The sequence below is a fragment of the Falco naumanni genome, chromosome 13 (genome assembly GCF_017639655.2).
Source record: "Falco naumanni isolate bFalNau1 chromosome 13, bFalNau1.pat, whole genome shotgun sequence".
NCBI lineage: Eukaryota > Metazoa > Chordata > Aves > Falconiformes > Falconidae > Falco > Falco naumanni.
Genome location: NC_054066.1, coordinates 6,855,229 through 6,881,304, shown reverse-complemented (window position 1 = coordinate 6,881,304; position 26,076 = coordinate 6,855,229). Strand labels below are relative to the sequence as shown.

General features: G+C 37.9%; 1 protein-coding gene across 1 annotated transcript in view; it reads left to right on the top strand.

Moving 5' to 3' along the window:
- The window catches only part of CAB39 (calcium binding protein 39), a 42,195-nt gene that overhangs the window by 6,589 nt on the left and 9,530 nt on the right, over positions 1 to 26,076 (top strand). The window contains exons 2-3 of the mRNA XM_040613213.1: positions 15,022 to 15,178; positions 22,419 to 22,583. Of these exons, the coding sequence (XP_040469147.1) occupies positions 15,065 to 15,178; positions 22,419 to 22,583 (279 nt within the window). The 5' untranslated portion in view covers positions 15,022 to 15,064. The remainder of the gene's footprint in view (positions 1 to 15,021; positions 15,179 to 22,418; positions 22,584 to 26,076) is intronic.

Genomic DNA, 26,076 nt, shown 5'->3' with positions numbered 1-26,076 from the left:
CGGCTTGTCTTCAGATATGGTCTGAAAGCAAATACAAGCTCCAGTGACCAGGTCACATTGTCTTTTTCCATAGATTTCACATAATGTTTGTCAATGAAGGAAGCTTCTTGAAATATTCTAAGTTTTCTGAGCAAGTGCTTTTCTGGACATGATTATTTAGATTCGTAATCTCTAAGAAGAGTGGTGTATTGAGTCATCGGTATTGACTAACATAGTTCCGTTTTACATCTATAATTGACATTGAGCAATATTTAAACTGTGCTAACTCTGTAATAGGGTGGAGCTGCAGTAAACAGTTTTTCTGTTAGGAACTGCATCCATTCACAGAGCATTTTGAGCAGAGTCCTGGCACAGCTGTGCAGTCTGACTGGTGTTACTCTTAACCTATGTGTTATGGTGAGGGAATTAACATCCTTCGATCCAAAAGAGCCTCTTTATTTCAGGGTTATGGATTTTTTTTCCAAAAAAGTTACAAGAACTCCAGGGCATTTGTGCATGATGGCAAACTTATGACTATTTAAGTTTTAAATTCTGTGAGATAATTTCATGTCAGTTTTCCTCATTCCTTTAAGTTGGAAAAAACCAAAGAGCCTCCACCCTCCCCAGCTTTCTAACTGGTGATTATAATTCCTACCTGTATATGTACCTTTTTATTTATCTTGAAAGAGAAATGAACTCTGTTTATGGGGTTTCATTCTTCTTTGGGAACTTATATGTATATATGCCTGTGTGCACTAGTATAAATAAAAAAAATGTTAACAGCCATATAGGCATGGATTTATAGTGTACATACAACAGAAGATGGATTTTTTTTTTTCCTTGGAGACTGACCGTGCAAGGCTTTTTGCTTCCCTTAGGAATTGTGCTGAATATGGTCTCAGCGTTGCTGCAGTTGAGTTGTTGGCGTCTGCAGAGCAGTTCTGCTCTCCCTCTGGCATTGGCAGTCTCCCCTCATGTATTTATGCAGGCTGAGGACTTAAAAGTATCACATCTAGGAAGAGCTGTCAGATCTGTGTTGCAGAAGTAGCCGTTCTTGAGCTCTTTAGCAAACAAGGAGAAGGATTGCTGGCCAGAAGTACAGAATCTTTCCTCTCTAAACAGGTTATTTTTAACATCCATAATTACTTGAAAGCATTGAAAAGTATTAGTAAGTACAGCAGAAGTTTCTACAACTTGTCACTTATATTTATTATGGTACTCTTAACTTGCAGTGTTGTGGATTCATGCCTCTGAGATGTATACCAAAAGTGTGAAAACCTGGACTTTGATCAAGTCCCTAAATTAGATAACCAGACTAAACTAATTTTGAAATGATTTTGAATGGGAAAGTTAAAATGACATTTCAGGAGCTAAAAGGGAGATCTGGATAATATGAAAAGCAATAGTGTCTTTCACATTGTTTATTTAAATCTTGTTTGTCTTGATGAAAAAAACAGTATTTTAATAGATACCTGAATTCTGTGAAGTCCCCTGGTTTACTTCTGTAACTAATGGATGGTTGTTCAGATTCCAAGATTGTTGCTGCATGCATTTTATTTTTGTTATTTTTAGAAATTTTAAAGATACCATTACAGATTGTCTTATAGAATTTATAACCAGTAGTACATTTTGACTACAGTCAAACCTTAAGTTACAATTTTAAACCAGAGTCTTGAAAGCATAACCTTACCTTCTCCTTCTTAAACATAGCATTTTTCTAAGATGTTGATGACTTTTGTTGTTAAAAATAGAACTACAGTATAGAAACTTTTTTCAGAATTATGATTTCTTTTGGCTTGCCTATGTAATTAAGAGAAGTTTTTCAGCACAGAAAATTTTTTTTTTTTTGGGAAACAATTAAAGCTGTTGAATAACTTCAGAGTTTACCAAGGTTGTGAATTTTGATAGCTGCCAAGTTTTGTTTCTGGAGTAGTTGATGGTTTGATTGAAGCCTCTTGGTGATGTAGAGAGCCATAACGTTATAGTGTTGTAAACTCCTATCAAAGTAAATTTTGTAATACCTTCTTCAAATAAAACTAGTGTTAAGCTGGTGCACCAATTCACAATTTTAAAGGTTGTTTTTGTTTGATGTTTCTCCCTGTAGCTCTAAGGAAGAGAAGGGGTTGATGGGATACTGACGTGGCTGAAGTAATTAATAATACACAGTGCAGGAGTATAGGTATCAGCTAAAACGCATTTCCACTTGAGCTTGATGTCAGCCCTTTGGAAGATCTACTGTCCTTTGGAACAGTTTTTTACTAGTTGCAGAGATGATGTGTGATCGTTCCTTGGGTAAACTTGTAGAGATGATAACTTCTGATAGTGTTCAGGTTTCTCTTGGTAGTGCTACACAGTAATTGCATTAGAGGAAAGTGGAGAGCTCTTATTTTAGTATTGCGAAACAATTTTGTAGTTCCTTTTTTCCAGTCCAGTGCTTCTTAGCAGATCAGATAAGGAAACTGTCCCTCAGAGATGCTTCAATTTTTCCACTGTGTTAGTTGGCCTAATATTAGTCGCTTCTTATTACAAGTGTAATTTTTTACTTGCTGTCTCTAGACTGCTAGCTGTCAAACAGTTTTGGTTTGTGGACCTCTAGGTGTGTTGCAGGAGAAATGCTGACTCATGTGTAGAAAATATCAACAGTGCCAGTTTTGCTTACAGTTTGTGAACCTTCTGGGCTGTTCTGCCTTCGAGAATCACACATTTACAACAGCTATTGCTAGCCACTTTGAAATAGAAATCAGTTGGGAAGTTTTCCTTTTGGAAAGGTACCTTTCTGCTGTGGTATCCCCCCCACCCCTTTTTTTCTTTTTTTTTTTCTTCTTTTTCAGTGCCAAAACAGTTCTTGAAACTTCAGGGCAGCTTGTCTTTAGTTCTAGCAAGCAGGAACTGTAACATATTTTCTTGTGAGTTTTGGCTGGAATTAATTAAAATGTTACAGTTTTTATGAAGACCTTTTACCTGCCTGTCCCAAAGTTGTTATTTCCTCATGTTTGTTACTCTGATGGAAGCAGTTTTCTTGTAAATTGAGGTCTACTGGGAGAGATAACCCAAGTGTCCCCAAAAGGGAAAGAAAGACAGATGAACTGCATTGTGTTTGTGTATCTGATGTATCACAGGCATCTGGCACATTGTTTCTATTCTGGTTCCATTTAATGTACAAATAACTTTCAGTAACTGGAATTCTCAGCTGGTGTCAGGAGGGAAGAGGACTTTCACATGGGTTTTTCAGGAATATCTGGCTTTTTGAAGCATGTATACTGACATACCCTGCTGTATCTTAGATCTTTGGACTGGTGTCTTGTGAGTCATCAGGACTTTTAGGCTGGCATGGTAAGAGCTTGGACACATTTTGGGGGCTTATCTAGATCATTCCCCCTTCTTGATTCCTATGCTGCAGAGCATTTAACAGCATGAACTGGAGTTCAGGGCTAAGTTGAAACTCTTCTCCCTCTGCCTTAGAATATACAAAAGGAAAATAACAAGGGCATGGTGTTAAAAGTTCTGGCTCTCGCGTCATCTCTCCTAAAGGTTTGTGCCACGGATAGTTCTCCTAACCCTGGTATGCATCATCTCTGTCCTTAAATGTATCTTTCTGTGCTCTGTGATCTGCCTTGCCCCAAAGGAACACACCTGTTGGCAGCTGAGGTGTGATGTGGTTTATGTATCTGAAATTGGATCCTTTAGTGACTTTGAAGATTTAGGCCAAACATGTGAACTGGCAGGAGAAACAGAGATGGTTTGAGGGAACTGTGTAAAGGACACATTTATTTTTTCTTTTTTTTTTTTTTTTAATGGCTGCTTTATTTATATTATGATCTTGAATTTATTTATGTGGAATTTCTGTATTGCTGTGGCTTTTTTTTATTCTTGGGAGAATGGAGTGAATTATCTGTTAAGGTTTTGTTTTGTTTGCTTATTTGTTTATTTTTTATTATCATGGCACACAGTTTGATTGTCAGTTCAGTGATGACTAGTTTAGTTGAAAAGTGAGATTGTAATATCATTGTATTTTCTCTTTCCTGAACCCATGACAGTTTTGTTCAGGCTAAGTTTCAGCCAGTGACTTTGCATAAGTTTGTCTTACAATCACACTGGTGTCTTGGTAGCAATGAGGTATACATCTGAATGTCACAGATGTGTTCTGGCCTATAACATATTGGGTTTTTTTTCTGTTTCAAGAGATGCCTGTGAAGCTAATTATCTTGGGTATTTAGGGAAAAAGAGAAGTTTCTCCTGGCTAGCCCCTAATTTTGCTGATCTTTGCACTGTTTTCCCATCTGCTGTGTTGTCCTTGGTATAGGGTACTCCAGAGGAAGCAGGGATTTTCATCTGACAAAAGCTGGGTGAAAGTTCCATATTAAAAGATACCTCCACACAGCTAGCTTGGGAGAATTTGATTTATGGTTTTACTGCTGTTGGTTGGCAGTGTGAAGGAAAGAGCACTCTTCGTAAAGGTACTTAACCAGTAAAGCCCTAGCACAGTTGCAGTTATCATGGTCAGAGGTTGTGTTTTTTACTAATATAAGCTGTATCTGCACTAGTAGGATTTACTAACAGAGCTGTGTCAGTAAACCCTTTGTATTGTCATAAAAACTGTTTAAGTGCCAGAGACCATGGCATAAAAATAGTTTGACAGAAGGCAAATTTGTCAGATAGTGACCTTATGGATCAGCTCAGATACTGTCTGTAGATCAGCTCCTAGTACTGGGTGAGAGATAATTTAAGGAAAAAGAATTCACTGAAGAACCTTTTCACTTTACTGAATGAGGATGTAATGAACGAGAAGGAAAGGATTCACAGCAAATGCTGGGGCCGTGATTCTGAGTCGTTTATTGATCACCCTCCTGCTTTCTGTGACTCAGTACATAACTCCCATAGGTTATTTGTCAGGAACTCCCTTTCGCAGAGGAGATATGTAGTCATTGAGTAACGTGCCAAGTTCTTTCAGTTTCATGTAGCAAGAATCAGCTTGGATTCATGAGAGTTGATCTCAGAATAATTTACATTTTAATCTCTGTGTCAAGCCAATGAGAATCTCAGTAGAGGTAAGAATGGCAGAATAGAGGAGTCATCTGCAGTCTCAGAGTCACCTCTGGGAAGTCTGAGCATTGACTCAACTTCTCTTTGCAGTGCAGCTTGCTGTGCCTGTTCGTTTTGGGTTTCAGCCCTACTTGTGTCAAGCTAATGCGCAGAAGTAAACCCGGAGACATTAAGCTATGCTTGGTTGCATGTCATCTCAGCTAGTTTGTAAGGGGCTGTTGGGACTGAGGTGAATTGTACAGTAGTCTAACATAAGCAGTTTTTAATTGTGAAATCCCACGTTGATTGTTTTGGAAGGGAAGTCTGCACAGGTGTAATATGTCAAAGCAGAGACTGATCTAGTTTGTTATATTCTGCCTATGGCAGGGGTCAGTAGTAATCAGTTAGGGAAGATGCATACTCCAGATGTATTTTCCCAGTTCTTAAGTTGGTGTTTTTAGGATGTTCCTGGGCTGCATTGGGATCACTGTTTTACAGCCCATTAACTTCATGCTTTAATGTTGTCATTCCTTAAGTGTTTTGTTCCTTTGTAGGCTATGTTTATTAAAGATCTGTTGTTCTTCAGATCAATTAGGTGAAGAGCTAGGATAAGTTGAACTTATATAAACTTAGGTTGAACAGTCAAAGTTTCTAGCAGGGCACAGAATTTGGTCTCCAAAGGAAGTAAAGGAACCGTGGGGAAAATATTATTGATTTTCTTAAATGTTATTTTTAAAAGTAATACTATGACACTGTTCTTACTGAAGTTACATTTGGGTAAATACTTTTTTTTTAAATTTTTTTTCCCAGCTTTGTTACTTGGGCTTCTAGAGAATGGCTTTATGTGTGTTTTTTTGGTTTATTGAGAGAATATTCTCTAAAGAAAATTGCGCCTTAGAGGATTGCATCTGGAGCAATCCTAGGACCATTCTTGCAGTTTAATTGCTCTCTTCAAAACAAAATGCCCCAAAAGCACACGTGCATTTCCCTTCCTATTTTGTGCTAGGACTTAGGATTCTCATCCTCCTTCTTAAGTAACTAATTAATGTTTTAGATAATCTATTTTTCCTTTGTCTATTGCACTAGCTTTCTGGATAAAACTAAATGCTGATGTCATGGTGCTGGTGGGGTTTCCTGCCCTTCGCCTGTGCGGTTTCTTGATAGTCATACAACCATCTTTAGTTATTGGAATGTTGTTAACTGTAGACCGTATTGCACTATGTGAAATGAAATGAATTCAGAGATAAAACTGCAGCATACTTTCTGCCTCCCCTTTTGCCAGTTCACTCTCAGAATTAACCCCGAGATGCATATCAGAAGTCTTTAAGTAAAGAGAAAACCTCTGGAAAGGAATGGGTGTAATATACACCAAGGAATAGAAGTAGTTACAAAGGAGATTCTTGCTTTGCATTTTTGCTTCCAAGGGTGGGTAGAATGGCACGTACATAATTGCAGTATTTTTTGTCATGTAGCAAATATTCTGGGTTTTGTGATGATGTGGTAAAGGCATCTGAGCCAACAGGGGATTGACTCTCATGCCAGGTTATGAGAAAATTATTTGAGCTTCAACCTGGCCAGAAGTGGGCATATTGTCTGACAACTTTTCTTGAAGCTTGAAGTAAGTTCTTTATTGTGCATGTGTGTTAGAGATAGCAGCTACTTTTTGAGGTGAAACTTGTGATTATTGTTTTTTTAAAATATATATTTACCAAGGAATGGGTGAGGCATTTACATGCTTGTCTGTATACCATATTGCAGTATAGCAGTAAGGTTTGTGGGGAAATGCATGGGTGGGGTAACTAAACAGTACACCAGGGAAAGAAGCTGAGTCATAAGATTTCCCTGAATATGGAGAAAGAGCTGGGATCTCAGATACTAAGCATTAGTATTAACAACCTTTTATGCTTATGCAGGATCTCTGAAGCCCCTTAAAAGCAGCAGCCTTACTTAAAACCAATTTCTACTTAAGTTTCTGCAAAGGCTCTGTAGCTGTGTGTTACTGCAATGACTATATTAACGTACAAGTCACAAAGTGTAACGTAGTTAGAGGAGGCTGTGGTGAACTAGTAGAGCCTGATGGCAGTAGCTGCCCTTCGTTTCTCCCAGCGTGGGGCAGGTGTCTGCTAGAGCGGTGGGCTCTCGAAGAGGCTGAAGGATCAGTAATTGAATGGCAAGAGAGAAGCCTGCTTAATGAAAGGAATCGGCTGGCATTTGGTGCTAAAGAAACGAGCAGGACTGTGAACTGCTGGGGACTGACTTGCTTTGAAATTTTCAGGAAGTGAGAAGCGATCTTACATTATGTATTTAATTTTTATATAGAAATTTATTTTCCAATTTTCTTTTTTCATGAATCCATTGAATTGATCTTTTTTGTTCATTTAATTGATTGTGTTACAGCAGAGATTTTTTTCTTGATTTTCATTTTTCTCTGAATAAAGTTACCATTCTAAGGGGATTTTTTTTTTCTCCAATTTTAATCTCGTAAGTGGCTCTCACCACAAATAATTGTGATGCAGAGTTGTGAAACCGCTTTTGAATCAGATTAAAGCTTTTGTGTGCTGCAGGCTTGATAGAACAAGTTAATAGTGAATTTTAAGAAAGATGCTAGGGTTCAGTGGTGGGTGCAGCATGCCAGATATGAGATGAACATGCCTGTCTTGCAAGAAAACTTACGTATATAAATTATGTTCCTCGCAAAATATCGCAACGGATTCAAACAGGTCACTGATTGCCTTAGCCGTTTAGTATGTTGAATGTTTTACTTACATGTGAGACAGTTGCTGCAGCCCTTCTATCTGCATTTTAAAGTTATGTTGAAAGAAATGCTGAAAAGGTGTGCAGAAGTATTTAGAGGATAGTAAAAATGCCTTGCAGCTGGAGTCTACTCTTAAATTTTGCTAGCTGGTAGTGCCAGTAATTACCATTTACAACCATAGCCATTCTGTTAATGGCATGCTTATGCAGGTAAAGCCATGGTTATACTAAATAGTTCATGCTGGAGCCCTGAAGTAGATTTGAGGTGTGGCTTCTGCTTTTTATCAGTCTTATTTTCACCATGATAGGAAGGCTTGACATGTGAGGTTGTACTAATAAAGTACACTGTTTAGATACGTATTTTGGATGAGAGGCTGTCGTGTTTCAATTTGTTTAGCATATCAAAAAGAAAATGGAAAAAATTCTATTGGCACAATGCTGAGGCTCTAGAAAATTGTTTAATCTTGTGGGAAACCACATATCCAGAACCAGGATACTGAAAGACGTAGTAGAAAAATAAGCACGTGAGAAATGTGGAAGAATGTTTTAAGGAGGAATGTGAGTACTCGGTTTGAATCATAGACTGAGGAAAATAATGGATGCTGCCTTCGGTCAACTGTACTTCTGCAATTAGAGGTGGTGAGGCCTTTCAGGAAGATGTGCTGTAGCCAGGAATTTGCAGCGCTGAGCTGGCAGAGGTATTTCAGATGCCTCAGAGGGGCACCTGGCTGTTGTCATGCCCTGGCAGCTGCTGCGTGTGCCTTGGTGCAGCGCGGGGCAGCTGCTGCGCTTTTCACTAATGGTACTTACGGAAAGTACAGTCAGTAACTTAAGTCTGGCTAAATATTCCGATAACCTGTAAAATTCTATAATCTTGTATGTTAGGGCTGAATAGTTAATATGCTGTCTGCTTCTGGCTTTGAAGTACTTGAATATTCTTTTCCCAAGGAGCATGGTAGCTTGCATAAAAAATGGTTCTTGGATCAAAGGAATGGCTGTCAGTCCTCCTTTTGGAGTCTGAGTGAGGCAGTGCTTTTAAAAATGCATAATTTCTTGATCTATTTCTGTTTTTATCATTCCTACCAGACTTCACAGCGCTGAATTTTAGCAGAACTAACAACAGTGAGACCTGATGAAAACTGATTTACGTTATTGTTTTCAATACTGGCTTAATGATCCTTGTTAATCCAAGAGGCAAACGACAAAAAAACAGGTTCTGAGGGGAAATCAGTTCCATCAGGACAAACACACACTGCTGTGTTGTATTTTTAATACAAACATTGCCTCTTTCTAGCAAGATGCAGCATGTTTTGTCAGTAACAGACTGATAAATTGTAAATTAAAAATCTGTATGCAGAGTAGACCCAACTGTTTATTGTGAATCTAGGTATTTTGCCTTTGTAGACTGATTAACTTGCTTAACTATACTTGCTTAAGTCAATCTCCAATGTGTTATTAACACTGTTGAATGTAATCAACACGATACAATTTCGGGGTAGAGATTGGCAGCCTCGGTCTACCTGGAGGAGGAGGTGGTGGTGGTGTGCCCTTCCCTGCCTGCCCCAGCGCTCACCTCTTGGGCTGGCTCTGGCGCACAGCTGAGGGTGCCTTAAGAACCTTCCAGAAATCTTTTTTTTTGGTTTTCCCCTCATGTTTCTTGGGTTTATCTTCTGCCATTTTGGTGAGTTCTGTCAGCATGCTGGGCATTCAGAAAAATATCAGACAACTCAAAATAACTGATGGAGAGCGACCTTCCCCCTTCAGTCCTCCTGTTGATTCAGCTCCAGCCTTACCATGAATTGCACCTATGGTGAGATCACGAGATGGGGGAGCTGATTCACAACTACTTGCTGTTCAAAGGGATATTTTTTTCTATATTCCCCACACTACTCATTGCTTAATTTCCTTTTATGTGTTAGTTTTCTGATAGCTTTGTGAGTTGAATCAGCCCATAGATGGATCACCTGGCCCTGGTGTAAAAACGGAGGAGGGTGTGCAGTACTGGGAGCAGAGGGGGAATGGAACCTTCCCATCAGTGTCAGCCAGCTATTGGCTCATCCATCTTGGCGAACCCTACCGTTAATTCTTTGGCCTTTTTTAAATTATGTTTGTTTTGTTTGATCTTCAGCAATTTTCTTATACACACATCAACTGGATGTTACGTGTGCTTTTTCATTAGGTTTGGATTTTTTTTAATGTGTGCAGTTCCAGCCAGGAAGTGGCTGAAGGTTGTTTTTTTTTCTCTTCTTTTCCTTGTTAGGAGCTTCCTAGAAGTAGTCACTGAATTCTAGCTGAATTTATATATTTTATAGATTTAGATCTAGCTGAAGACTTAATATAGTGCAATTAAGCCACGAGGCCTACAATAGAGTAAAAAATGGAGTTTATTGTACCTGGTTGTTTCACAAAATAGGGAATGTAGTTTTTTGTATGTTGTTTAAGTAGCATTTTGCATGGGAGATGGGCAAATGTTTGCTCTCCTGAGCTGGAATAGAGTGAATACTTGAATTTGATGCTTTGTTTATGGATTATACTTCTATGCAGAGAAAAAATGTTACAGTTTTTTTATGTTGTGGTAATTTATGGGTATGTCATAAGCAGAAAGGCTGAGTTTGATTGTGAGTCTTTGTGAATATGGCTGGTATTCCTTTCCCTTCATTATAGCTTTAAAAGCCTGCATCGGTGAGACTTCACTACTGGTAATTTATTTGTCTGTGGAGTAACTCTGCACATGTCACTGCAGTCATGAGTATTATTGTACTATTTCTTGTACTGTATTTTTCTTGGAAATAGTCACGCAGGCATCTTACAATATGCTTTTTTTTTTGTTTTGTTTTTGAAAAAGCAACATACCACCTACAACAAAAAAACCCTTCTGTTAAGTAATCGGGTTTTAAACTGTAGCACACATTTCTGTTACATGGGTAATGCATTTTCTGGGTCTTTGAATAAGAAAAAGTTAACAGTTACAAGAGGAAGCATACTCCAGGCTAATGAATCTGTTCTTTAGAGAATTAAAATTTATTAGAAGAGAGGGATTTGTTTATCATGCTTCTGTATTTGTTCTTGTAGTACTTTTTTGATGCAAGAGGGCTGTCCTCAGAGAAATGGCTTTGTGTTGTCTGTTTGGTTAAAAAACCAATCTGACATATGGAATGTGTTATTTTTAAATTGGACATTAATTGATTGTGTGGTCAATGCAGTGAATAAAAAAATCTAAAGCCTTATGCATAAAGCAAACTCTGCACAGATGCATGCTGCATTGACAGAGCTGGAAATTATATACTATCTGAAACAGTGGGGCTACTATCTCTTGTTATCACAAAAGCCCAAATGTCCCAGTGTGCCTGAGTGTGTGTCAGTTCCTCTGTGTCAGTTGAGCTTAAATCTCTGGGTATTTGGCTGCATGCCATATTGTTATTTGACGATCCATTTGGATTTATAACATCATTTAAGATTTCTAAATGTGGCCATGACACCAGTGCTTTGAGAACCTTAAATTTTGTTATGTTTGGAATGCTTGAGTATCGGTGAAATAGAATGCATGCCTAAGAAAGCCTGAGTTTTGTATGTTATCATTCATGGACTCTTTTAACAAATGGATAAAAGCAGTGAGGTTTCTGGGAAGGTAAGATAAAGCAAAGCAGCCCAACAGCACAGAGCTGTCCGTGTACTTGTTGCAGTTTAACTTTTTTAGAGTCCTGTGACCCCTTTCTTAAGCTACAATCAAAATTTTATCATGAATTTGCAAGGCAACCAGGTGCTAGTAATGTGAAACAATTATCATTTGACATGATGTAAAGTCTGTTGTTATTTACAGAAAATGTCATTTGGTGTTGTTTCCTTTTTTTTTCTCATTTTGCAGATGTGGGTGGTTGTGGTTCTTTCCGATCTCACACAGATGTTGTCATTGTCTATTGTGCACAGAGTTCTGCTTGGGGTAGTTTTGCTGGGCTGAAAAGGGAACAGCCTGTCTATGTTCTCCTCGTTGCATGAAGTACAGCTCCGAGAGACAAAGGACTGCTCCTGTTTTTTTTTTCTTTTTAGGATGTGGCACAGGTTCTTCAGTAACAGAATTTTGCTTCAGGGTTGGTGGGGTCTTCAGTCTTGAGGCCCCAGGTGATGTATGTTCCTGGCAGTGCCACTGCATTCCTTCCAGTAATAAAATTGAAATAGCAGAAACAATACATTTATTACATTTTGATACAATAAATGAAATGCCTTGAAGCAAAATGTCACCTTCCGTAATCAAGGATGTAGATTTCTGTCTTACCGGTGTTGGCAGTCATTCCTGATTTTTCTAAGTTGCTTTTGAAAAATTTGTACAGGAACTGCTGATTTGGGGAGAAATGCTTAGTATAAATATATGCTAGTGAAGTTTTATTAATTGATTATTTTCTACTGGATATGCTAGTACATACAATAAAAATTATATGTGACTTGTGTATGTATGCATTGCATGTCTGTGTATCTGATTTATGCAGAAACAAAGGTTTCATGAATAAGTAAAGTTGTAGACTATTTTTAATTTAAAGAAGAAATTGAGCTCTATCTGGAGGGAGATGAAGTTTTGCAAACCCAGACATTGTGCACACCATGAGGACAGTTGTTTGCCATTACAACATATGGAAATATAGGATATGAGTTGTCCATATAGCCTTTTAGTTAGAAGCAACCTAGTTGTGATCCAGCAAATGAGTGTGCAGAGACATTTTCTTGGCTTTGATTTCTTTGTATATTGCTGTAATACCAGTTTTGTGAGTCCATAGAATCTTTTTATTCTCTCAAATAACTGTTTTGATTCCTAGTGGATTTTATCCTGTTTTAACACATAATCCAAGGAATTAAGACTAGCAACTTTTTGAACTAATCCTGCTGTTACACGGGCATAGCCTTTTTTCAGAATGAATATGCTGAGCAGTTGTTTAAATTATCAGTGATGATAATAATCATTATCAGTGATGATATGCAAGTGTGAGAGGATCCAGCTTTGTTTTCAGGGCTCATCTTAATTTGGCAGGAGTAGTAATCAAAGGGAGAGATAAAGGGACTATTTCAAATGTTGCTGTGGTGCTCGAGGTATGTCATCTATATTGTGGGGAAGTTGTACTTATTTTCACACCTGTCTCATTCTAGAAAAAAAACCCAGCCCTGTGTGAAAATAGTGTAATTTTCAATAAACATTGTTTTAGACGCTACTACGTTTTCATTAAATAACAATGAGCAGTCACGCATTTCTTGAACATCGATTTCTGTTCTGCTACGTGTGACCAAGTTGAGGCATAAAATTCTCTTGTCTAAGGACAGATGCATGGGCATTTTTATATCTCTTAGGCTACCCGTCCTGCATTTGTAATTTCAGTGTTACAACCCCTCCTTTGTGCAGATTAATGAAAGATTACTATGAGACAATTATTATACTACAAAATAGAAGTAACAGAATGTCCTTGTGATCTGTTAAGAATGGAAATGGCTGGTGGAAGGTGTTGTTTCAACCTTTATAGAATCATTTGGGTTGGAAAAGACCTTTAAGATCAAGTCCAACCGTTAACCCAGCCCTGCCAAGCCCACCACTAAACCATGTCCCAGAGTGCCACATCTACACATCTCTTAAACACCTCCAGGGATGGTGACTCCACTGCTTCCCTGGGCAGCCTGTTCCGATGCTTGACAACACTTTTGATGAAGATTTTTTTTCCCAATATCCAATCTCAACCTGGTTGATACTTTTATCTGAAAGTAATCTGATTGACAGCTACCTACTTTATGGCTTTTATCAGCTGTGTTAGGTTAGTTGCAGCACTGGAACAGTGAAGGTACGATCTCTGTAGCTGGTTACCAGTAATACCTATTTATGGAAATTGTCTTGGCTAAAGATCTGCATGCTTCTGTTCTTCACCTTTAAATTGTTGCCCAGTTGCCATCCCAGCTTGTTTGTGTTAACAATCAAAGTAACTAAAAAATAGCATCAAATTGTTATTGTTAGTCCTTGATCAAAACATGATTGAATAAGATCAGGATTAACATTTTGGAATTCATGGTGAATAAGCTGGTATTTTAATTAGGGATCAAAGTGCATGGTATTAGATAAGAAACTTTAACATGGGCTTGTTATAGTTGACTTGGTACCAACTTAATGGATATTGTATATGTAGAGAAATTACTGATTTTCAGGGTAGTATCCCTTCTTTGTAATGACAGCGTAGTCTGCTCTGTCAGCTTCAGCTGTCCTTTGTGTGTAGCAGAAGTAGCACTGTCAGCATTTTTAATACAGGATTTCCTGTTCTTTTCTGTGTAGATTAGAGTTATAGAAGTATGCTTTATGGAATTCACTTGTAAGAAGTTTTTATTGTTGTTTAAATGGGGGTGTATGTGTTGAGCATACAAAAGCTTTTGTTACTGATTTGTTAGAAATACTTTTCTATTATGTACACAGAAGTGAATGTGTGTGTGTGTAAAAGCAAATATATGTAAATGTACGGAAGAATGAAGGCATTTAGATTCAAGAGCCAAATATTTTTAGGGAATGAAAATTGCTCCCATAAGACAAGTTTTATCTTTCTGAAAAAGATCCGTATCAGGTGTTTGGGTTTAATGTTTTGAAGTGCCTTATCTACATCCTGGTTATTAGCGACAAATTTTATTTCCCATAAAATCAGTGTGGGTGAGACTATATTTCAGTATGAAGTTACAGTAATACTGATATGAGAAAGCCAGGACATACGAAGAGTTTTGACATAGGAATAAGCTGCCATCTGTAGCCTCGTCTGCATCATGCTCGTAGCTCCTGCACTAAGGTGCAGGCTTTGCGGTTTACTTTGCCTTTGTTGTGGAGTGAATAGGGGTAAAAGCATGTGTCTGGACAGTCATCGCAGAGCCACTGAGACACGATGGCTTACGTGTCAAAGACCTAATGTAAGAAGGCATTTTGCTTGGCAGCATTAATTGAAATAATTTATTCTTGTTAGTCTTGCCCATATGTGGCATTTGTACAGCGTGTGGCTTTGGATATAATTAATGTACTCTTTAATTTGTTCCTGTAGCATAAGGTGATGATCTTAATGTGAGTTTTTAGATTCTGTATCTTCTATTTTAAAAGGATTGGAAACACAGCATTTAAGTTTGTCATAGCAAGTTCTAGCTCAGCTGTCAAGGGTGGTTATTTCACATATAAATGCTTTTGCTACTCTCGTGATCTTCGTGTGTGTTGTTATACTGACCTCATATTTCTATTTTTAACATGCTTTTTTTGCTCCTCCTCTCCAGGTGAAGCAGGAGCTGTAGAAGGAAGACCTTGTGGCTCGCAATCATGCCATTCCCCTTCGGCAAGTCCCACAAGTCTCCTGCAGACATTGTGAAGAACCTGAAGGATAGTATGGCAGTTCTAGAAAAGCAAGATATCTCTGACAAAAAGGCAGAAAAGGTACAGTTGGGACTTGCCAATTACTGAAGAGTAATTGGTGGGGTGGGGGGCAGGGTGAGAAATTATTTACAGCTGTTGAAACTGAATCAATTAGGAATTATTTTGGGGCTTTACACTCTGGTAAAGGGTAAGTTATTATGTACCTTTGAACAGGTGTGTTTCATGTTGGTTGGCTTTGCATTTTTATGCCACTGGCAGCTGATAGGATACTTCAAATAATTTGGTTTGGAACTGTAGGACATTGCACTCTTTAACAAGCAGCTCACAGCCATACAGTGTTCAGGTGCCTGTGTCCACCATAGTGGCTTTACTGCTGGACATAGTTCTGTCTGTGCTTGTCCATGCCAACATTCACAGACCAGAGTGTCTCTGTTACTGAAACCGAGGAGCTCTGTGTCTCCCTGGATGTTAGTAAGGGGATATGCTTTTACAATTCCTTGCCTTTTCTTCAGCCCACGGGAAGCTGTGCTGTAAAGTAGTTGTGCTGTGAAGTTCCTGTGCTAGTGCAGTTTCTTTTAGATAGGATGGTTTGCTGCTTCAGGATCTGTACCTGTTGACAGTCATTTGCTTCTCGACTGGTAGTCTTGATAGCTTTACTGAAAATTATCTTCAAGTTCAACCTGTGTGCAGCTGCATCCCACCCTGTGACTTGTATGATAGGGGTGTTTACTATTTAGATGAAGTTTTTCTTGAAAATCTCAGCACAAGGGCATAGATTCCAATACTTCCAAAAAAAACCAACGCAAAACTAAATAGAAAAAACCCAGCAAACAAAACATCAGCCTCTCCAATCTACCAGCTTTTGAAGCAAGCTGTGATACCCCACTTGGATCCTCTCCCAGGTTTATTTAACTGTTTTGTGCCATTCTTGGCATTCTTAGAGAGTCCCATATAGGAGTTAGTCACAGTCTTTTTATGTTCACCAGTATTTTTAAGCAGAATGTGGCCAGCTTCTGTACATCCGGTTTCACCTAGATTTGGCAATGCTGTTTCAAGTGCAGGAAAATCCGGGTCTTAACTGAATTGCCATCTTTATCCCAATATTTTTTTTTAAACCGGCATCTTCTACCCCAGTGCCAGCATGTGGTATGTTCCAGATCTCTTGCAGTGTACTGTAGTATTTTTCCCTAATACTGTTTCTCCCTGGAGAAAAAAGTATTATGGCCTGTTCTGCAGGCCTGTGTGGAGACTGAGAGGATTTTCATTTGCTGCTGCTTCTTTCTCTAATGAAGACAGACATCTGTCAGGGGGGAGGGGTAGGTGCATTCTGAAGAGTCTGTGATGAGACATGGCACTGCCTCCTTCATCTCAGCCTCATTATTAATTCCTGGAGATGTGGCTTGATGTTAAAATCCGTGCTCTATTGTATCATCTTTTTCTTTTTGCTTAGACCTCTAATGGGGAACAGACCAGCTTCATTCCATTGTGCATAGCTGTGCACTGTATCACATGCCTGTGTTCTTGATGCTGTAGCTGAAGATTATTATGTACCATTTGCTTCTTGCTGGCCTTTAATCCCATACCTCCATCTTCTTTAAAGGCTTTGTTTATGTGAGGCTGCTGCTTTGGTATGAACTAATATGCTAAACCTGTAAGTTGTTTCTCCTGTGTCTTATAGAAAGCAACACATTCTGCTTGAAGGAGGAAAGAAGGCAACCCATGTTCACTAGGTTAGACTAGTTAGGAGGGTTAAATACTGACATTTACAAGACTGAGCTGCATATGGTAGTGCTGGCCTCTGTCATCCTCATTATTCACAAAGGAGATGCCGTTGTTGAATCTGAAAATTCACAACAGCAATGTCCACATCTTCATACAGAGATTCTTCAGAAAGTAGTTGTTTCATTGGCAAGCCAAGGCATCCGTGAAGGTGACTCTGGTTGTGGCAGTTTATCTCATATTCTCAAATTGTTTGCTGGTCTAATAAAGTTCTTCAATATCTTATGGACCTGTCATCACATCTTTGAGAGTATGGCCCTGATTAAACACGCTGAATTCTTGCCTTCTTCCTATCCAGTCTATAGAAATTACTGGAATAACTTTGGAGTTAAAAGACAGCAAGAGTCTGAGCAGTAGCCATTATTAAAAAAGAAGAAAAAATTCTGCATTCCCATATCTCGATAATAAGACATCTTTTTATCTTTCACTACCCCTTTTATTATTATGATCCTTTCTACAGTGTAACGTTCCAGTCTCCTTTGGAGAAGAATTCTGTGCTGATGAGAGGGTGAGTTCTCTGGCTATTAGTGGAACAGAAATAGAAAAACTCACTGCACATAAAGCACATAAATTATTGCCCTTTAGGAAAAAGAGAAGAATGCCAGAGTTTTTAGGTTTTTATAATTCCATTTTATTAGTGATTAGACTTGTATAGAATTCTCCCTCTCTCTCCCCGCCCCCCACTCGCCCTTAGCAACATGGTACATAGTGTTGATTACTGTTTGTGGTAAAGACACCCTTTTGGGTGCAGGGAATACTTAAGTTTTCCTATGCTGCTTTGTTTCATAAAATTAAGTACACATAGTTGCATACTTTTGCTACTCTTGAGCATAAGGAATTTGAAACATGTATGTAGACTAGGCTAAAAAATATTTCAGCATGTGTTGAAGTGAACTGAATGTTTCAAAACTTAATTGTTGTTTCAAATATTTTTACTACAAAATGAAATTAATTGTAAATGCTCTTTTGTGTTGTACCTTATGGCTGGCTGAGGTTCCAAAGGTTTTCCACTGCGGTACCACAGTGGGTTTGGGTTTAATATGTAGTTAATTTTAATTCCTACTGTGCATTAGCAGCACAATGCTGTTATGAAAATACTTTGCTGCTGTGTAGAGGATGCGCTTTGATAGTTTCCTAATACACTTGGAAATACGTATTTGTAAGAAAATTAGACAAATAATTTCCCCTAGAAATTAAAAGTGTAATTAATTATGTTTAAACAAATAACCTCAGTCTTTTTCAGTGCTGAGGCTGAAATGTAAAACTTTTGATGTTTTGTGAGAAGAAGAAAAAGCAAAGGAGGCAAGAAAGATTTTTAGAGCTTGGACAGTGTGTATTCCTGTGCATTCTTCATAATCAAAATTAAAGAGGCTCTTCAAAGCCAAAGACGTAAAACAGCAGTGGTGGTCATGACACACCTTTTTCAGTTAAGAAACATTGTACCCTGTAAAACTGGAAAATTTGTTTTATAAATAAAAATCTGAAATTTGAAAAAGTGAATTCTAGTGTATATTAAACTACCTTTTCTTGAGCTCTCTGAATACTGGAGAAAAACTAACCAGGTAATGCTCCAGGTCATTTTGAAATGTTCTTTAAGTTGGTGGTACCTGCTTAGGAACTGAGATCTGAAGTGGCTGTAAAAGCTGGACTGTGCCTCGCTGCTGACAGTATGCCTCGTGTACCGCAGCTCTGGTTGCTTGTTGGCTGCAGTTTTGTACTTAGGGTAGAGGCGATAGCTTGCTGTCTGTTAGCATTTTGGAAGGGAAACTTGAAATGTCAAGTGCTTTGTAACTGAAAACACATTCATCACATATGCTGTTAGTTTTCTGTTACTTGTGTTTTTTCAGAAGGGGGGGGCTTAAAGGGAAGGGGAAGGAAAATTTCATATAAAGGACCTACCCTTGATCTAGCCTATTACTTAGTCTTTTATTCGCATCTCTTCCGCCTCTTTGGCTGACATCAGCATTTATTTTTATACTACCAGTTCACTTGATTTGTGGCACACGTTTACTGTTGTGAAGGTAAATATTTACTCATGTAATAAACTTGTTCTTCTCTACCCTCTAACCTTGGGTTAACCTGCTCATAACAGTTCCAGTTTTGGCTTTTGGATAATTGTTTTAGACATGTTGTTAACCCATGTCAGTTGACTATTGCGGGCATTGTCAGTGTCTCTTCTTTAAGTTACCAGCTTTATACAGTGGACAGTATAATATATGTATGGGACAATGTGATATGCTATTTTGATTCATCTGTCCAAATGTAATATTATGTTGTGTTGCCATAGATCAGATTTCAATCAGGAGTTTGTCATTTACAAAGAAGTAAAATTATAAATTTGTTATGCATATGCATAGTTAATTTATTAATTTCTCTAAGTAAAGGCAAGTGTTGCTTCATAAAATTCAAATACTCCAGCTGTACAAGTCTAAATGAAGTTTTTGGTATTGGCACTGCTTAGCATTTAAGGAAATAGTAAGTTTTGGAAAAAAATCAGTGAAATACCGTAGAGACTGGAATAAATCATAATGATTCATAGCTCTAAAGACATGCAGCTATTCTGGTGTGACAATCATATGTGTGACTTCAAGGTGTCTAGTTTGATTTTTAAATAATATCTTCCTGTCTTTGATAAGCATAGAGAAGTAAGTACTTCCTTTATTTTCCTTATTTTACATTTTACTTCTGTAATTTGACTTGTCCTCTAAATGATATTGATTGTCTGGCACCATGGAATTTCAAATGTGACTTGTCACAGAATTTTTCGCTGAAATGCTGATTGCTCCATGGTTGCTCCTTCTCAGTGTTGGGAATATATATATTTTTATATATATATACACACACAATTTTACTATATAAAATACATAATGTATTTATTTATAGACTATAATATGTAGAGTATATATAATATATAGCGCATATATAAAATATATCTGCTTATGTATTGTATTACTGTATACATGGTGTCTGATAGTGAATTCTGCTTTTGATCGTGGGTTTTTGAATGAACTCCATTGTGCATGTTAATTTTTCTCTAGAAATTTTTTATTTTCTTGTTAAAAGCAAGCAGTGCATTAGGCAATTATTTAGATCGCAGTACCTTAGGAAATCTTGCAAGTAATGCTAGCTAAGATTCTCTTGTTTGTCTTGATTTCTTTTTTTACTAGTTTTTCGCTGGGTCTTAACATTGATACTTAATGTAGCATTATATTTTTCACTGTAGCTATCTAAATTCCATGCTGCATTTGAAATAGCTCTGCACGTCACTTATTTGGAATATGAGAGTATGGAATATAGAAGAGTAGATTCTAGAACAAGTTTGTAAGCATTTATTGCTAGTCCTTTTGATGTTGAGTTTTAGAGTACAAGAGAAGGGAATATAGAAGTATCATTTTTTATGGAATTGTAGTGCATCAAAAGACACTACTATCAGAAAACCTTGTATTTCTGTATTTGTGGTGCGTATCCAGAAATGATAGTTTGTCCTAAGTTGAAGTGATGCAAGCATGTATCTTTTCATGATGAAGGTGGTCAGACATTGGTAGGGGTTGCCTGGAGGGGTTGTGGAGTGTGCATCCTTGGAGCTGTTCAGAGCATGGCTGGCCATGAGCCTGATCAATCTGATAGGACTCTGAGGTTGGCTCTGAGCAGGTGGTGTGATTATTAAAGTATCGAGAGGGTTGTTCTCTTTTCTGGGGTTTTCATATGAAAAATTCCTCACTGGCATTCTTTTTAATTGCAGGTGTGCCCTCTGTATTGCCACCATCTTACTTAAAATAGGTAGCTACTTAAACCTCTGCCTTTCTTCCTCTTTCATCTTGCTTTCTAAATTAGTGTGCAGGGACAAACTGTAATAGAATTTTTATTACTGTTTCCTCTTTTCTTGGTAGCCATGCATCAAAGGCATCTCCTCATATCTGCATTTGACAGATGTTCCTGTTCTTTTCCTAGTAAAGAGATATTTCGTCTGAATTTTAAAGAAATAGAACAGTTGTGTGGCATAATACCACTACAGTATGGTGAGCTGGCTTTCTCATTTTACGTCCTCAGGAGCTGTCATGAATCTAAGCAGTCTTACCGAGCACCTGCTTCTTGCTGTCTTACTAACAGTGCACAGAAAATCCTTTGGAATTTCAATTGAGGAGGAGACAACTGGGACTAGGAATTGCAATTAGCAAGAAGAGGGAGGCAGCAGGGAGTGGAAAGTTGTGGAGGAGCTAAAAATGATACGGAGCCTCCTTAAAGGTCATGGAATCCTTACGTGCATACCTAGCAAAGCTGGAATGGCTTTGGCTTGAATAGTGCATGGGTCATGCTGATTGTAAGCCTCTCTAGATGTAACGCGCACATGTGAAATCTTTGTAGATACCCCTTATGAGACAGGCAATATCCAGAAAGCGATCATTTTTTCACTTCATTAATTCTTCATGTGCGATCAATCATAAATACTTCACACTGAAGTGTATGCATACCTTGTTGGTAGGTTCATCTAATTACTAAAAATTAGTGCACTTACAAGCTATTCATACTTTTTAGGCATGTGAAGAATTAATACAATATAATTAAACCAGCTATTTATGATGATAATTTTCAGCATTTTGCCCCCAAGCTATGTAAACATATCTATTAAAAGGAGTAGTGTGGTTTTTTTTTCTCTCCAAGATAACTGTGTTTTAAGATTCAGAAGTGGATGTTTAGGAGTGTTCTTGTTGATATTTTTTTTTTGTTTTGTTTTGGGGTTTTTTGTTTGTTTTTAGTTTTACTCATGAGATAACTCTGTTTCCGCTGCTGAATGCAGCTCCAGCCTGTCACAGCAACTTAAGAATTCTGTACACTAGCTTCCCTAAGTAAGAGGTCAGACCTGTCTGTCTTCTATAAGATGGGCTTCAAATAAGAAGCATCTTAGACTTTTAATTGTCTCCTGTATCGCTGTGTTCTTTCAAGTGCGCTTTTTTAGGGGTCTGTTTGCCAGTTTGTTCTTGTATACTGAGATCACTTGAAAATTAAAGGAAGTTTTGTCAGTTGGAAAGGAAAAATTTCATCCCCACTGACTGGAACATTATTTGACAAAACCTGATGAATGCAAAATCTGTATGAGGGATACATTTGGTCTCTGAGCAGTTCACTAGAGCCAGGCATGTGTCTCCATGTCATTTTCCAGTCTGGTCCTGTGTACCACAGTTTTACAGAATGAACACTTTGTTGGGTTCTTTTAATCCCATTGCTATTCTTTAGGGAGTTTTTGAATAAGGAGTTTAAAGGCAGTAAAAAGGAAGAGTTTTTTACTTCTGCTAACTTGTCAAATAAATTGTGTGTCTTGCCTCTGCCTTTTATTTTTTTTTTAATACCTTTAACTGTCTTATTTGCAGAAAAGGATTATCTGGTTTTTTTTAACAGGTTGTCATTTCCTGATGATTTTTTTTTGTCCTCTAAATGGAGGTTTGCAGATGTTAAGAATGTGTACAGTTACAAAGACAAACGTCATTGTGCTCTAACTGTATTCTTTTCCCATTTTCTTTAGGCCACTGAGGAGGTCTCCAAAAACCTTGTTGCCATGAAAGAAATATTGTATGGCACAAATGAAAAAGAACCCCAGACAGAAGCTGTGGCACAGCTTGCTCAAGAGCTGTACAACAGTGGTCTTCTTAGTACTCTAGTAGCCGACTTGCAGCTAATTGATTTTGAGGTAAGAAGTTTGACATTTCTTATATTGTATATATTAACATAAACACATCTGAATTCCTACCACTTTAATTGGCTAAGACGTCTCTCAGTGCCTTTTCTTCACTGGAAGGGTGGTCAGGCATTGGAACACCATCCCTGGAAGTATTTAAAAGACAAGTAATGTGGTGCTCAGGGACATCGTTTAGTGGTGGATTCGGCAGTCCTGGGTTAATGGTTGGACTTGATCTTAAAGGTCTTTTCTAACCTAAGTGATTCTGTGATGTTTTATTTTCTGTCCGTGCTCCAAACTACCTAGAAAATTAAGCAAATATAGAATATGAAATCTGTGAATTTAGGCACATAAACCACACAACACTGAAGTAGATAAACCTCTAATACTGATAATATATTTCTGTTAAAATGATGGAATAATTCTTAATTGTTGTGTGCACAGTAGGGTAATCTCTTAGTAGTAATACCATTAAGTAAACACAAACTATAATACTACAAGGCATGTCTGTATTCTGATCTCATTAAATTACGTGGAGAAGAGAACTGTCATAACTTTTATGAAGGGTTTTAAATAGTTAGAGCTGTTAGTTTTATTAACAGTCCTGTGTTTCTCTCTCTTTTTATAAACAAGTGATACAACTTTTTTCTGTTTTCCTCATCTTTGTTCTGTTTATTAAAAAAACAGCAAACCCAAATATTTATTGAGTACGTCAAATAGCAATACTTATTTCTATTCAAACATATCTCTATAAAAACCTATATCTGGTATTTGCCACCATATCATGTGGAAAAATTTAGCTTCCCAGTGCCATAGTGAAAAATCACCCGATTTATTTCTAAGAAATTGCGGTACGATTGGATGTTCCTGTTTTCCCTGAGGCTCTGCAGGAGGCGTGTGGTTGTCTAGGGAAGGACCCACACCCCATGTATCTCACTCTACAGCCTTGACCATAAAGACCATCCCACTTAAGGTTGCTTAAAAATGGGATTGTTTCATAAACAAGTTGTTCACAATGCAAACACAACAGTTTAAAGTCCTGTTGTATTATGACATTCCAAAAACAATGGCTTTTCCCCTGTTCTTTCTTCTCTTCCCCTCCACCCCACCCATAACTCACTCTGATTTGTCTTTAATTGTAATATGGTGGGGTTTTTCCCTACCCGCACAACTGTTTATACCAAACATAAAACATTCAAGTTGTTAAATAAGCAAGGAGACCTGGGAAAGCTGAGCAGGAATGCTGAGATGTGATGGCCTTTAATTGCTGAAGAAAGGAAATAATGAAATGTCATCTGAATTCTGCTGACCTCTAGATTCTTATCAGCTTGGTGTTTACTCAGCCCACTTATTAGCAAAGGAAACCGTCATTATCTCCTGGTAATGAAGAATGATAACAATTTTTACAGGCTTGCTCTCAGTAAGGAGAACTATTCATTTTACAATAGGGGCACTTGGAAAGACTGCAAGTAGTTTCCTGCTTGTGGACTTTCTGCTGCTTTGTTACACCAGGATATGACGGTTCCCCCTTGAGAGAGATCAAGTCATTCATGCCACTTTCTAGGCTGGACCACGTCTGCTTTTTAAGGATGGGATCTGGCAGACTGTCCAGCTGTTGTTGTTCCCTAGAATCAATGTCAACACACCTGTGCTCCCATAATGCTTCCAAGCTGTTACAGCATCAATCAGATGTTAGCTTTGATATCCCACATCTCTGTGGTTGGGGCTTTACTGCATTTGAAATGATTTTTCCGTTACCAATGGAGATTCGAACTTGGTTTCCTGTTGGTTCTTAAACTTGAAGAGTAGGTCTAGCATTTATTCCTTCTGGAGCGCCCCCCCCCCCCCCCCCCCCCCCCCCCCAGCTTGAGGTTGTTCAGTAATGAACTAAAGGTCTTTTTTAAAAAAGTTTTTTTTTTTTTTTGCTTTGTCAAGAACTTCACTGTCATTCCTGAAGAAGGTTTCCTTGTAGGACAGGAATAGATAGTTGATTAATAGACAGGGACTGTTCACTCTGACTCTTAAAACTGTCTGAGATGTATTTGAATCTGAACAACATGGTAAAAAACGCCAGAAAAGTAAGAAAGTAAAAATCAGAAAAGTAACAAATTTAATGTTTTAATTAAGAAACTGTCTGACTGTCCAGACCTTGCTGTATGCAAAGGCCTGTTTAAAAGTATGTCCTTGTCTGGAAGTTTGCTTTCCAAGTAAAGCAGTCAACACAACCATCTACTTGCCAGTCCTACCAACCGGTCAGTTATTTCCCTGCTGATCTGTGCTAGTGTGTTTGTAGAAGAGATGGCATCCCTTGTGGAATTGTGGGGGTTTTGTTCTTGTTTTTTTCAAACGAAGAAAAAAAAAACCACCCAAAAACAAAACCTCCTTTTGCATAAGGGAGCCTGAATCCTTCTTGGAAGACAATACTAGCACAGTCTCCCTCTCACCTCTCAGAGTCGTGACTATTGGCACAGGGTTCAGTGTCTGTTTGCCCTTGTTGGGCCATGAGATCACATAGTAATACATCCTTCTAACAGTAACTAGCTTTGGTATTACTGTGTACCACTATCAGTTCAATTATGTGCATAATAAGGAAATGCTGTTCTTGCTGGCGAATCCAAAGCAAATTGTGAGATCCAGTGCAAAATTGGCAATGTTAGTGAATGAGAGTTGATGACTATATTATGTGGAGTTTGAGTAAGGCAATTTCTGGAAACACTGCTCTACTCATTTCAGAACAAAGAGTTCTGGTGTTGCTTTGGGCTGGCTTTCAATGGAATTGTAATTGAGAAAACAAGCGTTTACAAACAAACTCTTATATCCTGAAAACAACACTCTAATAAAACTGTCCATGGTAATTCAAAATCACGCTGTTTGTAAAACTACAGTCCTACTTTTTTAAAAACATTTGCTTTTTTTCTTACACAGTCTTCTTGATGTTGATTAGAAAACCGAAATAATTTTAAATAATTGCTGCTGTTCTTAACATTCTTGCTAACTAAGTATGCACTGCTTTTTACTCAAATATAAAAACATTTGTACATTACTGAAATGTGAAAACAAATGTAAAAAATGTAAAATAGACTCAAAACATTGAAATGCTGATGTTACGCAGGGCATCTGTAGTACAGGTGGAGATTGTCAAGAAACACCTGTGTGGTTTTTGTGTATAACATTCAGGGAACCTTCAGGTGGAGTTGCTGAACAAGCCTTTATTTGCAAGTCCAGCTTAGTACACGTTTGCCTAGGCTTTTTCTGGATTAGATCTGATAACACATAGTCCTGAAGTTGTCTCTATGGCAATCCAAAATTAAAAGTTAATCGCCGAAATCTGGCCTTTAAATGGTGCATGTGAATGACAGTGAAAAGTGCTTATACTTATAATCAGCTTTTTGTTAGATGTCTGTACCCATTTGTCACTTAACTATGGTGTGATGGAAGAAATACATAGGAGATGTATGTATGTTCAACAGAGAACATTCCCAGCTCCTTTAGTACTGGCTGGTGC